The following is a 15,052-nucleotide window of genomic DNA, read 5'->3' as shown; positions in this document are numbered from 1 at the left end:
AAACCGACTGCGCCACCCAGGCGCCCCTCTGTTGGTTGTTCTTACTGAGTGCCCAGCGACTGCAAATGGCCCAGCTGTTGGCCATGCTCTCTGGCATAGACCGTACTGCAGGCAGGCACTTTAGGACTTTTTTTTCTGTGTGTTTCTTATAGGGGATTGTTGTCTGAGGACCCGTTTGTCCCCAACCCTCACCTCTTATTTCACCAGAGCAAGATGAAGATCCTTAGGGGGGGTGGTCCTGCTCAGGCCGAAGGGGTCTGGCCCGGCTAATTTCCAGAGCCTTCTGGGCTCAGGCGTCCTGGTGCTACTATGCCCCAACTGAGTGACCTCTTTGGGGGCTCCTGTCACCAGTGTCACCCCCGGACACCAGTGCCTTGCTCACAGCTGACACTCAGAACTTGCGTAGTTGGTGGGTGAGGTGAGGTCTCACAGGAGGGTAAGAGGTTCTTCCCGGGGAAGAGGGATGGCAGAGACTGAGGGGTTGGTCTCATCAACAGCAACTTGTGTGGAGGTTGGTGTGTTCGGAAGAAGGACAAGAAGCAGAGAGAAGAGATAGTAGTAAGGATGGGTGAGCGGGTGGGGCAAGAATTGTGGGCGCTTTGGGCTTGGGGGCCCCCAAAGAGTGTGGTGCATGGCAGGGAGGAACAGAGAAGGACGAGGGAGGTGCATGCTCTGGGCTGAGGGTCGCTTCCCCAGGAAGCAGCTGCAGGCTGTAGGGGGTGACCAGTTGGCTGTTAGGGAGACTCCTTCCCGCTGTCTTCCCTGGGGAGGACACATTTTGAAACACTTCCTGAGCCGGGGAGGGAGGTGATGCATTGCGCCCCCCCTGCCCCCAGATTGCTGATGAAGTGTGGTTAGTTAGAAACCTCCAGCTGTGTTTTTGCACCACCCCCCACCTCCCTGGACACCCGCCCCGTCCCACTGGGGGCTCCCCTCCCTCCCCGGTCCTCCCCCTGCCGGCTGGTGACTCACTCGGCTCTTGTGCAACGGTGCGGGCTCTCGCTCCCCGAGAAGGGCTGTTTTCCTCTGTGCCATAGCTCCCGTTCCTGATTTATGTCTTTTCATTTGGGCTAATGCTTTCCACATTTAGGTCTGAGGGTTAGTGCGTGGCTCATGGCTGCAACCACCAAGGTCCCAGTGCCCAGCTTGGGTCTGGCCCCAAGAGGGCAGGCAGCCAGCCAGACGGAGGAGGGATGGGGGTGGGGGGGGCAGGAAGCTTGGAGCTTCACCCCCCCCCCCCACCCCGGGCTGTCCTGCCTCCAGCCTCCCTGCCTCCAAGAGGGAGGCAGAGGAAACCACACAGCCTGTTCTCCAGGCTTGCTTGGGACACATTCTTGTGCCTGGCTTTCCTGTGGAGGGCTCACATCTTGGAGTGGTGTTGAGAGGTAATTGTCCCTGAGCCTGGTGACTTCCTGCGGAGGAAGCCACATCTTTGGGAAGTCAGAGGGAGGTGCACGTGGCAGGGTGTGGAAAAAAACGTTATCTTTGTGGTTTTAAAAGCCATCGCACAACCGGGGGTGTGTGTGTGTGTGTGTGTGTGTGTGTGTGTGTGTGTGTGTGGTTTCTTTTCCTCCTCCTTCTTCTTCTTCTTCTTCTTCTTCTTCTTCTTCTTCTTCTTCTTCTTCTTCTTCTTCTTCTTCTTTCTAGAACAATAATGTTACCTTGGTTGCTATGGTATTGTTGTGGGGGTGGCTAATTGGACGCAGACTCGATACAGGCTGGTTTCTGGTGTCCATAGTGATTATCAGACTGCAGCCGTGGCACTTGCTTCTAGTTTCTTCCCTAGATTGAGAGGCTGGCAGGGGATCCCTGGGCAGTGGCTGTGGGCACCCTGCCCTATCGGGGCCACTACGGTGTGGCGACACGTTGGTTGGACATGGGACCCCGAAGCCCGGACTTAGTCCCGGGGAGCTCATTTCCGGTCATTTCCGTGGCTGGAATACAGCCCAGGTTTGCTGAGGGCTGGGAGCGTGGGAGCTCCTCCTTGGAGGTCCTGGACCACGGGGGAAGGGATGCCCACAGCAGGGAGAAAGAAGTGTCCCTGGCAGCCCCCGGGAGCCATAGCTGGTGTGAGGCTGGTAGCATGCACCCCACGCGCCTGGCAGGTGCCGTTTGCGCTGAGATCGCAGCCTCAAAGCAGAAGGGTGTGTTTGGGGTGCGTTTTCGACTTTTTGTGGAGTATACATACCAGAAGCGTCTCTTTATTTGTTAATTTTATGCTTACTGAATAGGTGACGGATAGATCAGGCCTGCTGTTCGAAAGGTACTGAAGAGTCTAAAGAAAAACACGTGGCCTCCTCGCCACACCGGACCTCCGCCTCCGCCTGTCAGTTCCCCTCCCCAGAGGCAAACAAGTTATCGGTTTCCTGCGGGCAGTTCCAGAAACCGCGGGCATTTACAAACACGTGCGCGTCTTTATTTTCCCTCATGCAGGTGCTCGCTGCTCCTGACCCTCTGCACCTTGCCGCGGCCGCTGCTGTTTTGCAAACCCACAGCCGTATATCATGGAGTTTAGTCGGTAGCAAGAGTGTCCTTTTAGTTGATTGCCTCTCCCTGTCTGGCCCCGTATGTCCCACTGTTGCTCTGGGCGGGAGGCGGGGGGCATGTGAGTGGATGGGGGTTCTCCACGCTCCCGAGGGCCACAGGCAGAGGACCCTTCTGACCAGTGGCCCAGGGCCTCTGCAGGCTGACAGCTTGTTTTACAGGCTCTCGGGTCTCCGGGTGAGGGGCCTCCTTTTGCCATCTGGATTTTCTGCTCCATTTCCAAGCTGCTCTCCTGGTCTCCCCCTGCTTCTCCCTCTCTAATCTCTACCTTTCTCCACCTCACCCCTGCACCAAGCAGTTTCCTCAACCTGCTGCTTCTGCTTTCTACCCTCCAAAGATGGCATCCTTTCAATGGACAGGTGGACCTGGATGGGCAGAAATGCCCCTCGGTTTTACTTTTAATTAGTTATATTTAAATAGTTCTGTGGGGGGAGGGGCACCTGGGTGGCTCAGTTGGTTGAGCGTCTGATTTCAGCTCAGGTCACGAACTCATGGTTCGTGGGTTCGAGCCCCGCGTCGGGCTCTGTGCTGACAGCTCGGAGCCCGGAGCCTGCTTCGGATTCCGTGTCTCCCTCTCTCTGCCCTTCCCCTGCTTGCGCTCATGCTCTGTCTCTCTCTCTTTCAAAAATACACATTACAAAAAATTAAAAAAAAAAAAAAAGATTCTGTGTCTCCCACTCTCTCTGCCCCTCCCCTGCTTGTGCTCTGTCTCTGTCTGTCTCTCTCTCTCTCTCAAAAATAAATAAACATTAAAAAAAATCTAAACAGTTCTGTGTGCACAGTGGTCACATATTGGATTTTGTGTGTCCGCTTCTCAGAATGAGAATAAAAATCTGCGAAGCAGAGTGTATTTGCTATGTGTTGAATCAAGTCAAAATAGCTGGGGTTAGGGAGGGTCCCAAATTCAAACTTGGAATACTGGCCTTCCTCGAGGAATTTTGAAAAAAAAGTTTTTTTCTTTCTTAGGTTTATTTATTTATTTGTTTTGAGAGAGACAGAGAGCGTGAGTGGGGGCGGGGCAGAGAGAGAGGGAGAGAAGGAGAATCCCAAGCGGGCTCCACACTGTCAGCACAGAGTCGGATGCGGGGCCTGAACTCACAAACCACAAGTTCGTGACCTGAGCCGAAACCGAGAGTCGGACACTTAACCGACTGAGCCACCCAGGTGCCCCTCCTTGGGAATTTGATATCCTCGGCTGGACGCGGCAGGCCCTGAGCTCAGCGTTGTGGGCGCAGAGGTGAGCCGAGCAGGCCAGTCCTGTCCGGATGGGGCATCTCGTGCTGCGTCTCAGCACATGAGTTAAACCCAGATCCAGGAGTTCAGAAAACCATGGTCCTTGCACACTTACAACTTCCTTGTCGTGTTAATGAAGACGAGGTTTATTTGTCTCCTGTCGCTTCTGTAATGAATTAACATAAACTTAGTATCTTAAACCACACATTTATTCTCCCCTGGTTGTGAAGGCCCAAAGCCTGGAATGAGTCTGGTTTTTTTTTTGTTTTTTTTTCAGGCTTATTATTTATTTTGAGAGAGAGAGAATGTGAGTGGGGTAGGGACAGAGAGAGAGAGGGAGAGAGAGAGTCCCAAGCAGGCTCTGTGTCATCAGCGCACAGCCGGATGAGGGTTGACCTCCTGAACCGCAAGATCGTGACCTGAGCCGAAGGCAAGCGTTGGACGCTTATGTCCAGTTGAGCCACCCAGGCGCCCCCCTGAAATGAGTCTTCTGCAGCTAAAATTAAGGCGTCAGAGGGCTGGTTCCTTCTGGAGGCTCTGGGGTGCGGAGGGAGTAGAGTCTGTTTCTATCCTTTTCCGTGCTCTAGAAACTTCTTCCTTGGCTCGTGGCTACATATCATAATGCCTTATCTCCCCAACTCTGACCTCACATAATGTCTTCCCTCATTGCTCTGTGTCCCTCTTACAAGGACCCTTGTGATTATATTTAGGCCCCACCCGGACAATCCAGTGTGACCTCCCCATCTCAGGATCCTTAACCTCCTCACGCCCACCAAGTCCCTTTTGTCATATAAGGTTAACGCCTGCAGGTTCCCAGATTCGGGGTCTGCCTGTGTTCGGGGGGCCATCTTTGGCCTGTCGTGAGGGGTGGCTTTCTTTCTTTCTTTTTTTTTTAATTAAACTTTTTTAAACGCTCATTTTTGAGAGAGCATGAGTGAGGGAGGGTCAGAGAGAGAGAGGGAGACAAAGAATCCGAAGCAGGCTCCAGGCTCCGAGCTGTCAGCACAGAGCCTGACGCGGGGCTCAAACCCATGAACCGCGAGATCGTGACCTGAGCTGGTCAGACGCTTCACCGACTGAGCCACCCTGGCGCCCCAGGGGGGGGACTTTCAGTACTTGAAAGAGGAAGTTTGGGTGACAGAAGGGCATTTGCTGAGTCGGTCACTTCCCCGGATGTTCTGAATTGGTGGGAAAGGGCAGAGCTTGAGCAAACCATCTTTACGGGACTGACGTCCCAGAAGCAGTGGATCTCGAATTGGGTGGGTCCTCGAATCTCCTAGGAAATGTGGGAAAGGGACAGAGGCCCAGACCCTGACCCACTTCAATGAGCCTGGCCCTTTGTGTTCTTTGTGAACTTTCCGGGTGACTCCGGTCCTCAGCAACGCCTGAAAACCGTCGCTCTGGGGAGTCCTCTCCGGGATCATCTGCGTGCGGGCCTGTGGGAGGTGGAACTTCCTGTTTTCTGTAAGCAGCCAGAGCCAGCCTACAGACAGGAAGTGTGGGAGAAGACCAGAGGAGGGGCCTCCTGGCTGGCAGAGGAAATGCCACCTGTGTCACACCTGGGAGGCGAGACAAGGTGTGGCTTCGAGAAGCAAGAGAGAGAGAGTGCTAGGAGCAGAGAGAAGGGCCTTCCCGGCCGCACTGAGGTAGGAACCAGCAGGCCCCGCTTGGGGACACGGAGGCCATTTTTGGGGCCAGACAGGGCAGGGGCGGGGAACTGATTTGACAAGAGGGGTGAAGGTGACCCATTTTGGGAGAGAGAAAGCAGAGGAGGGGCACAGAGAAAGAGGGAGACAGAGAATCCCAAGCAGGCTCCACACTGTCAGTGCAGAGCCGGACGCGGGGCTCGATCCCGTGAACCGTGAGGTCGTGACCTGAGCGGAAGTCAAGAGTCAGACGCTTCACTGACCGAGCCACCCAGGCGCCCCCGTAATGCGTTTGTAGTAAGTGAGCAGAGCGTGTCGGGCACTGTATGTATGGGCACAGGGCAAGGGGCTGCAGTGCCGTGGCAAGCAGGACCCACAGGGACGCTGGTGTCGTGAGTATACTTTGGGGTGAGGTGGCCTGGTGGAGTTAGACAGTCAGCGGGCAGACATAAATAATCAAGAGAGATAGCCACAATCACGTGATTGCGCATGACTAACTGGTGGCTTCTTTAGGTGGAATGTTCCGGGAGGGCTTCTCTGAGGAGGTGACTTTAAAAAAAAAATTTTTTTTTTTAATGTTTATTTTATTTTTGAGAGAGAGAGAGAGCACAAGCTGGGGAGGAGCAGAGAGAGAGAGAGGGAGACACAGAATCTGAAGCAGGCTCCAGGCTCTGAGCTGTCAGCACAGAGCCCGACAGGGGGCTCGAACTCATGAGCCGTGAGATCATGACTTGAACTGAAGTTGGCAGCTTAACCGACTGAGCCACCCAGGCCTCCCTGAGGAGGTGGTGTTGAAGCTGACATGTAGACCAGCCATGGGAAGAGCTGGGAGAAGGGCTCTCTGGGCAGGAGTGACAGCGAGTGCCAAGGCCACGAGGAAGGGCCAAACTCGCCCCATCTAAGGAGCAGCTAGAGCAGCACAGTCCGTAGAACTTTCCGCAGAGATGGGAATCCCGTATCTGGGCTGACCAATTGGCCACCAGCCGCACGGGATAGCTGATCACTTGAAACACGGTCAGTAAGACTTAGGAACGGAATTGCACGTTTTATTTCCATTTTGGCTGACTTAAATTTAACTTTCAGTAGCCACAGGAAGCTGGTGCCTTTTCTGCTGAACAGCACAGGGGCTAACGGTCCGTGTGTCTGGAGAGAATCGTGTGAAGTCAGAGGAGATAGAGAGAGGCCGGACTTCATCGCTTCGTGCATTAGGCTACCTAGCCTGGGTTTCTTTTTTCTAACATGGTGCAAAGCCTTCGGATGGGCTTACTTCAAAGTTCACATGATGTGATTGATGTTTTAGAAGTTCACTCTGGCTGCCACGTTGAGAGTGAATTGTGGGGGGGGGGGGTAAGGGTGGAACGGATACGGGGAGAGCTGCTGGTGCCTTGAACGGGGTGGCCACAGCGGAGCCGGAGAAACACGGATGGATTCCGTTGGAAGTGGACCCGGCAGGAGTGGACGGGGAGGGGATGGGGAAGGCGGGAGAATTTGCTAATCCTAGATTTGGGGCTCAAGCAGCAGGAGGGATCATGGCGCCATTTGCTAAAACGAGGTATGGAGAGCACGTGTCCTTTGGGTTTGCTTTGTTTTTGGAAGCGACGAATATAGGCTCTTTTAGGGGGTTGGTTAGAGATGTCTCTTGAGCATCCGTGTAGGGACGGCAGGTAGCCAGGTGGTCATGGGGAAAGGTCAGAGCTAGAGAAAGGAAATCGAGGGTGTATAAAGCCAGGGGACAGGGTCAGGCCACTGAAGAGAGTGAGTTTATGGAGAAGAGGGGGAGGGGCAGGAGACTCCTATCCCGTTTGAGCCGGAGCATCTGAGGAAGATCCAGAAAGACCACTTGAGAAATGTGAGGTGCCCATGGCAGCCAAGAGAAGTCATTCTCTTGGTTTCCAGAAGGAAGAAACGTTGAATGCTACTGATTGGCCAAGGACTCGAGAAGAATCCAAGGTCAGCAGCATGGAGGTCATGGGTGACCTTGGGAGAGCCGGCTCGGTGGAGGGAGTAGCAGAACATTGGGGCTAAGAAAGCAGAGGTCATGACCACAGGTACCTCTTTTGGGGAAAATATTTGCTGTGACCAGAAGCAAAGGAATGGGCAGGACCCGGAGGAATGGGGATCAAGGGATATTTTTGTCTTTCTTTTTAAAGCTATGTGTTCTGTGCTGATAGGTAGAAGGCAGGTAGTTTGCCTTTGATAGGAGGAGGGCCTTTTAGTCGCCATAATGGTGGGGTGGGGGGGAGGCTGCACATGTGAGCCCTGATGGAGTTTGGGCCAAGGGTTGATGAGCACTTACTGTCCAACTGCTCCTGTCTTTCTAAGTGAAGCGAGAGGCAAGACCGTTATCTGAGACAATAGGTAGTTGTCCCAATGGTGGAAAACAGTCCACGGGGGTAGCTACAAGAGGACTGCCACGTGGCCACATGGCTCGGATTGTGCTTCTCAAACTTGAACATGCAAATGGGTCACCCGGGATTTGTTACGATGCAGAGTCTGTTTTTTTTTTTTTTTAATTTTTTTTTTTTTTTTCTCAACGTTTATTTATTTTTGGGACAGAGAGAGACAGAGCATGAACGGGGGAGGGGCAGAGAGAGAGGGAGACACAGAATTGGAAACAGGCTCCAGGCTCCGAGCCATCAGCCCAGAGCCTGACGCGGGGCTCGAACTCCCGGACCGTGAGATCGTGACCTGGCTGAAGTCGGACGCTTAACCGACTGCGCCACCCAGGCGCCCCTGTTTTTTTTTTTTTTAATTAAAAAAATTTTTTTTAATGTTTATTTTATTTTTGAGAGAGAGAGAGAGACAGAGTGCAAGGGGAGGGGCAGAGACACACACACACACACACACACACACACACACACACACAGAATCTGAAGCAGGCTCCAGGCTCCAAGCTGTTGGGACAGAGCCTGACGCAGGGCTCGAACTCACAAACAGTGAGATCATGACCTGAGCTGAAGTTGGAGGCTCAACTGACCGAGCCACCCAGGCGCCCCAGATTCTGGTTTCTGATGACGCTCCTAGGGCATGTTGACGACGCTGTCCTTGGGTCCCACTTTGAGTCAATGAGACTCCACAGTGCTTGTGCAATGAGAAGCTTAAGAAGACATGTGGTTCCCTGATGTGTCCCAGAGATGCCTAAGTCATCTGCCCATTGAACTTACACTTCAGGCAGAATTGAGCAAGAATTGAGTCCCTATTCGAAATTTGCGGCCATCCATCGAAAGGCAGGTTCTTTTCAGCCTACATGTCCATCAACCGATGATGGATAAAGAATACATGGTGTATGTACATATAATGGAATACTACTCAGCGATCAGAAAGAATGAAATCTTGTCATCTGCAATGACGTGGATGGAACTAGAATGTATCATGCTAAGCGAAATAAGTCAGAGAAAGACAAATATCATATGATTTCACTCATATATGGAATTTAACGTACACAGCAGATGAACGTAAGGGAAAATAATATAAAAACAGAGAGGGAGACAGACCATAAGAAACACTTAAATACAGAGAACAAACTGAGGATTAATGGAGGGGTGTTGGGTGTGGGGGGGATGGGCTAAATGGGTAAGGGGCATTAAGGAGGGCGCTTGTGGGGATGAGCACTGGGTGTTATATGTTAAGTGATGAATCACTAAAATTCTAATCCTGAAGTCATTATTATACTATATGTTAACTAACTTGGATGTAAATTAAAAAAAACAACAATAAATAAAAAATAAAAAGACACCTTACTGTAGATATAAAAAATAAATAAATAAGTAAAATGTTCTCCTCAATGTCAGACCTATCTGGGGGATCTTTTAAAAAAAGAACAGGGCCTGAGTATTTCGATTTTGATTGGGATTCCGAATTAAGGGATGTAGGGTAGATTCCCAGGGTTTCCTGTTTTTCAGAAGCTCCCCTGGTGATTCTAATGTTTATTCAGGCTTGAGAAACATTGATCTAAAATACCAGGTCAAGGGGATGATCATGGGAGTAAGTGGCCAAGGTGGGGTGGAGGCAGGGAGGCCCCTAGGAGGTGCGGGCTCCTGTCTGTATAAACAACTTGAGTCACCCCAAGTCAGCATGCCGAGGCTGTTGTGGCTGTCTGGTTTTACATAGTCCTTTGAAAGACATGCCATGTCAGCCAGCAGGAGCAGTGTGCCCATCAGGCTCCCCTTCTGGAATCTTCATAGGATCCTGGGATGGCTCCTTGGGGCATCTGGTCTCCCTTACAGGGTTCGTGGGTTGGGGGACCCATTCGGGCCTGAGGAGGGAGTTGCTCAGATGGTTCTGCCAGTCCTTACTGGTCCTAGCCCTTTCGCCAGTTTCAGAGAAGATTCTCCAACAGAGGGGCCCCTTGAGTCCTGCAGCCCGGTCATGAGCGAGGCTGGTTGCAAGGCTGAGAGCCCAAAATGTGATGAGGATGAATCGTCCCATCCAGTTGCCCAAAGCGATGACAAGAATCACAATAGGAGCCAGGGCCCAAAGCATCTCTTCATGTGGCGAGGAATTAATGCCTCCACAGCCAGCAAAGGGCCTGAGGTCTTCCAACAGCTGTGCGATCAGATTTGGAAGTGGATCCTCTTCCAGTTGAGCCTTGAGATGATCACGGTCCTCACGGGCACCTTGATCGTGGCTGCGTGAGAAACCCCGCTTGAGGCTCAGGGTGTGGGCAAACTGGACCCAGGTCTCTCTGATCTGTAGAAACCGAGGCGCTAAATGTTTGTCGTTTGAAGCCATTAAGTTTTGGACTAATTTGTTATGCAATGCTACGTAACACACAGAAGGGGCCAAGGCCGCATCGCCAGAAGGTTCCATCTTTCGGCTTTACTTTCCTGTCTGTTGCTTCATTTTCTGCCTTAGCGACCTCTTCAGAAGGATTCTACACTCTTGGTGATCCTTAAAAAAATAATAATAAATTAACTTAAAAAGTAAGAAAAAGAAAGAAATCAACGAGTGGGTAGCTTTCAAATGGAGCCCGGGGTGGCCTGGTTGGGTGGCCTGGTTGGGTGGCCGCATCAGCCCCATCCCAAAACGGTCACTGGCAGGATGTAGAAGTGAGGGGATCCTTGACGTCGGCCTGGGTGGGATTTGAGAAAACCGCCCCAGCTCTGGGGCAGACGGGGAATCCAGATGGTCTGTGTCGTGGAAGTCAGTGGAAAAGCCTCGAGGCCTGAAGGCCCAGGCTTTGGGGAGACCAGAGGCAGCGAGGGCTGCAAAGAAACCGATGGGGAGGGGTGTTCCCGGTTTTACCTGCGTGTGAGAGCATTCGCGTCCACATCCGAGCGGAGACAGTACCGAGGGATCGCGCTGGCGAGGACATCAAAGCAGGCATGGGGACACCATCCTTTTGTGTAGGCTGGTGGCAAGATTTTGATCACGCGTGCTAATAGGAGGCAGGGTGGCGGGCTGGGCTAGGCAGACAATGAAATTAACCCTCGAAAAAGCCAAGGCTGCGAGGAGCCCCATAAATCACCGCCATTCAACTGTCTGTCAAACCTGAGTAATTCCTCCTGCAAGTCTTTTTTCCACCAGCAGTTTCCGGTTCCTCCTCCTGAGGCTTTAGGACTCCCCAGCGAGGAGGCAAATAAATGGATCTCCGCCTCCCGCTTTCTTCTCTCTCTTTGCCTTCTTGGTCTCCTGTGTAGGCGCTCAGGAGCTGGCCTCATGAGCTAAGAGCATTCCTCGTGCCCAGCAGGAGAGAAGAGAAAACTCCTGGCCCTTCTCTGTCCCTGTCGTATGCTTCTCGGGGGGGGGGGGGGGGAAGTGGAGGTGGGCGGTCTCCAGTGAGTCTGGGGAGGAAGTGAGCTGATCGTGCTCTGGGGTTTGGGGTACGTTAGGTTTAAGAGAGTCCGGCGCTGGGGAGGAGGGCCGGGCAGAGGGCCCTGTGTGCCCTGGCATGCTTAGCTGGTGCGCCCAGGGTGGCCAGTCTTGCGGGAGTCACGGAGGCACAGCTCTCTTCCCGATGCAGTGTTGTGTGCACGGGCACGTTTCCACTTTTGTACGGGGCTCCGCCCGGGCGGGATCACTCTCTCCCATCTCACCGGGCAGGCGGAGTGTTAGAGGATTCAGCTTGTGCATGGCCATCCCACTTGGCCGCTTCCGCAAGAATCCCGGTGGTGGGGGGTGGGGGGGAATACGACGGAGGAGCAGGTCCGGAAGCGTCTCTTCCTCCGTGCCAGGCTTAGGAAGCGATCTGCCACACCCACCCCAGGGCCTTGGAACATGCCTCTCGGATCACTTGACCCCGTGACTGTGTTTAAACTTTTCAGGCCAGATGGACGTACAGAGTCTCTGTCTGCTTGGCAGAGAAGCCAGCGTCGACGGCAGAGACCTCGCAGGGCCACACGGAACGAGTTCCTTCGTGGGGATGAGCGCATCCTGACTCTGTGGCCGGCTGGTCGGGCGGGTGCTGTTTGAAAACAGAGGTGCGGCGGAGGGAGGGCTGGACGGCGCATCCCCGGCTCCCGCTGGGTTTCCCATGACTCACCGAGGTGCTGGACAAGCTTCGGAGACTTGTTTCGCAAGCGCCAGGAGACGTGCGGAGGAGGTCGTGGGAGCGCTGTGCGGACAGGTGCACGTCCCGGACCCAGCGCTCGCCTTCACACCTGTGGCCACAGCTCGGGCCCTCAGCTTTTTTGGTCATTTATATTCAGGAGGCGGTGAGTTGCTGGCATGGTGGCTGGCGGGGGAGGGGGACGAGACTGTGTGACCCCGGTGCCTCCTCGAATGCCACCGTGTTCTCTTCCCCCCTCGGACCTTGGGGTGAGAAGGTCTGGCCCACCTTAGAAGACTTCCTTTCTGCTTGGTGCCTGGGTCACCTGATGGCCCTGCCCGCCTGTTGGGTCCATTCTTTGCAGGGAGGGCTGTCCTACCTGCGGGAGGTGGGTGGGGAGTTGTGGTTTTAGTGTCTGCCTCCCTGGCCAGCCTAGCCCTGGGGTGGGGGTGGGGGTGGGGGTGGGGTGGGGGGGTCCTTGTGCGTCCCTCTCCTCCAGTTCACGTCTTCTAGCAGCTCTTTTGCCCAGTCACCCAGTGGAGCCCCCCAGGGAGGAGAGGGGGGCAGCGTGAGGTGAATGGGAGCGTCCTGACGGGAGACGGGGACTCCCTAGGGTCTCGCTGGTGGCAGGAAGTGGGTCCAGTGCACGTTTGTATCCGCCTTCCTCCCTGCCCCGAGCGAGGGCTGGAGTTGCTAAGCGCGGGCCTGCTGTGTCCGGCTGCAGATCCGACCCGAGGCACGGAGCCCGAGTGCGTTTTTACAGTGCTGAGGTCATGGGTTTGCAAAAACTTGGAAAGCAGAGCAGCCTGGACCACGGAGCTCGCGGAGCCCACGGCCTGGCGTTTGCACGTGTGCCCTGGACAGCCTTGAGCCAGTTTCACCTGACTTACGCGCCCAGCGGGTTCTGGGTGTCCCAGGGAGCACAGCCTGTGGGGGATCGGGACCCGGCAGAGCCTGGGGTGTCTGAGCACCTGTGCTCTGCCCTCTCCCTCCGGTTCCAGGAAGGAAGTATTTATGGAGCACCTCCTGGGCACGATGCAGAGGGGACAGTGGTGGCCGCTTTGGCTTGCGGGCCAGTGGGGGAGGCCAGCCGTAAGCAGGCATCTGCAGGAAATGTGTGCAGGGCATCACAGAGGCTCAGAATAGGGGGACAAGCAGGACGGGGGGGCACCTGGGTTGCCTCGAGTCGCTTGAGTGTCTGACTCTTCATCTTGGCTCAGGTCGTGATCTCAGTCTGTGAGTTCGAGCCCCGCATTGGGCTCTGAGCTGACAGTTCAGAGTCTCCTTGAGATTCTCCCTCTCCCTTTCTCTCTCTTTCTCTCTCTGCCTCTTCCTCACTCTCTCTCTTTGGAACAGACGTTCCAAAGGGATGCTTGGGAATCAAATTGGGGAACTTGCTTCCGTACTGTTTGTTTTGTTTTGATTTAGAAGATGTTTGGTCTGGCCCGGCCGAGGGATGGGCAGAGAGGTAAGATGATGAGGGAAGGAAGTTGTTTCTTCTGATAGGACCCGTTCTATTGCCGGGGTTAAAAACCAGCTCAGCGCTGCTGAAGCAAAGCAGGGAACGTTGGGACTCCCCTGTCCCTCTCCATTAGCTCCGAAGGTGTCAGGATATGTGGTTTCTCACTGCACCTGCATTGCTGTTCCCACCCCTTAGGCCGACCTCATGTTGAGGACTCCGGCAGGGGTGCCCGGGGGGCTCAGTCGGTTAAGTGTCCGACTCTTAGTTTCGTTTCAGGTCATGATCTCACGTTTCATGAGTTCAAGCCCCGCATCGGGCTCTGCACTGACAGCGTGGAATCGTGGAATCTGCTTGGGAGTCTCTGTCTCCCTCTCTCTTTGCTCCTCCCCCACTCACTCTCTCTCTGTCTCTCTCAAAATAAGTAAATAAGCTAAAAAAAAAGAAAAAGGAAAGAAAAGACTCCCCTGAGAATGGAGAGGTGTGGCTCCCCTTGGGAAAACAATGGGGTGACAGCACCCTTACAAGGAGACTGGGGGATGGGCAGGCAGGATCAACACGCGTTCACCACTGGTTCCCGAGAACGTGAAAGAACCAGGAAGGATTTGTGGCTTTTGTTTTGCGTGCCAGAGGTGGTTTTGAGTAGGTGGATGCCGTCCTGGCAAACGGAAGAGGGGCGACGTGGGGGGAGAAAGTTTGGAGAGATCTTAGCGGTTGAATAGATAGGACCTGGGAAGTCCCTTCCTTACCCTCCTCCCAGATGTGATGCTTTCTTTATTTTTACTTCCTCTGCTCCCCAGCCGGTCACTGACACCTGGGTGGTGGGAACCCAGCTGGGTGTGGGTACTGAAGGGATTGTTTCTCAAGGACTTGGTTCCCACCGAGGGTTAAAATAAACAAGCCGTACGAAACTCATGGTCTCTAAAGGCCACGTTGGAGGTGATTGAGTATGGGGAGTTGGATATGAAATGGAAACATTGAAGAGGGCTGATTTGGGGTTGGGCTTCTGGGGGCTGGGAATATATACATACATAATATACGTATATATTTATATAGATGGGAGGGAGTGGTTTGGGAATGGAATTTGGTTTTGGACATGTTGCATTTGAGATGTCAGTGGCCTGTGTCTTTGAGGAAGAGTGTGGTTGATCCCATGAGTGGGGCCCGTGGAGGGACTGGGGAGTGATCCAGAGAGAGGGGGGCAGGCACAGAATCCGAAGGAGGCTCCAGGCTCCTGGCTGTCAGCACAGAGCCCTGTGCGGGGGCTCGAACTCATGAACCGCAAGATCATGACCTGAGCCGAAGTCGGATGCTTAACCGACGGAGCCCCCCAGGCGCCCCTACAGTGAGCATTTGCCCAAGTCAGCCTGCCAACACCTGCGTGTCACAATGCCCCTTGGGATAAAAGTGACTCCCTGGTCAAATAACGTTGAACCTTGAACAAACGAATATTCGTTCGTTCTTTCACCACCTTTTTATTGAGCACCTGTTACACGTTAGGTTGGAGGTGCCCGGTGTTTCTGACAAAAGCCTCTGCTTTCACCGCTTAGGTTCTCTTGGGGAAAGCAGACGATAAAATAACTAGATGATGTGCTTTCAGGCTCGTGAGGTACTGTTTTCCCGTCGCAGAGCAGAGGACAGTGGGAGGTGATGTTTTAGATGGTGTTGACAGGAAGGCTCTGT

The 15,052-nt window shown here is 53.8% G+C and overlaps 1 protein-coding gene across 3 annotated transcripts in view; it reads left to right on the top strand.

The window, feature by feature from the left end:
- The window catches only part of GAS7 (growth arrest specific 7), a 201,908-nt gene that overhangs the window by 49,648 nt on the left and 137,208 nt on the right, over window positions 1-15,052 (top strand). The window contains exon 1 of one of the 3 annotated variants that reach the window (XM_030295013.1): window positions 4,958-5,423. The exons of 1 other annotated variant lie outside the window; for it this stretch is intronic. In XM_030295013.1, the coding sequence (XP_030150873.1) occupies window positions 5,319-5,423 (105 nt within the window). In that variant the 5' untranslated portion in view covers window positions 4,958-5,318. Of the gene's footprint in view, window positions 1-4,957; window positions 5,424-11,917; window positions 12,077-15,052 lie in introns of those variants that run through there. One more of the 3 variants, XM_030295022.1, reaches the window with a different exon arrangement.

Source organism: Lynx canadensis, chromosome E1, assembly GCF_007474595.2.
Source record: "Lynx canadensis isolate LIC74 chromosome E1, mLynCan4.pri.v2, whole genome shotgun sequence".
Taxonomy (NCBI): domain Eukaryota; kingdom Metazoa; phylum Chordata; class Mammalia; order Carnivora; family Felidae; genus Lynx; species Lynx canadensis.
Note: the sequence above shows the minus strand (reverse complement) of the source record. Positions and strands in the feature narration are given on the sequence as shown.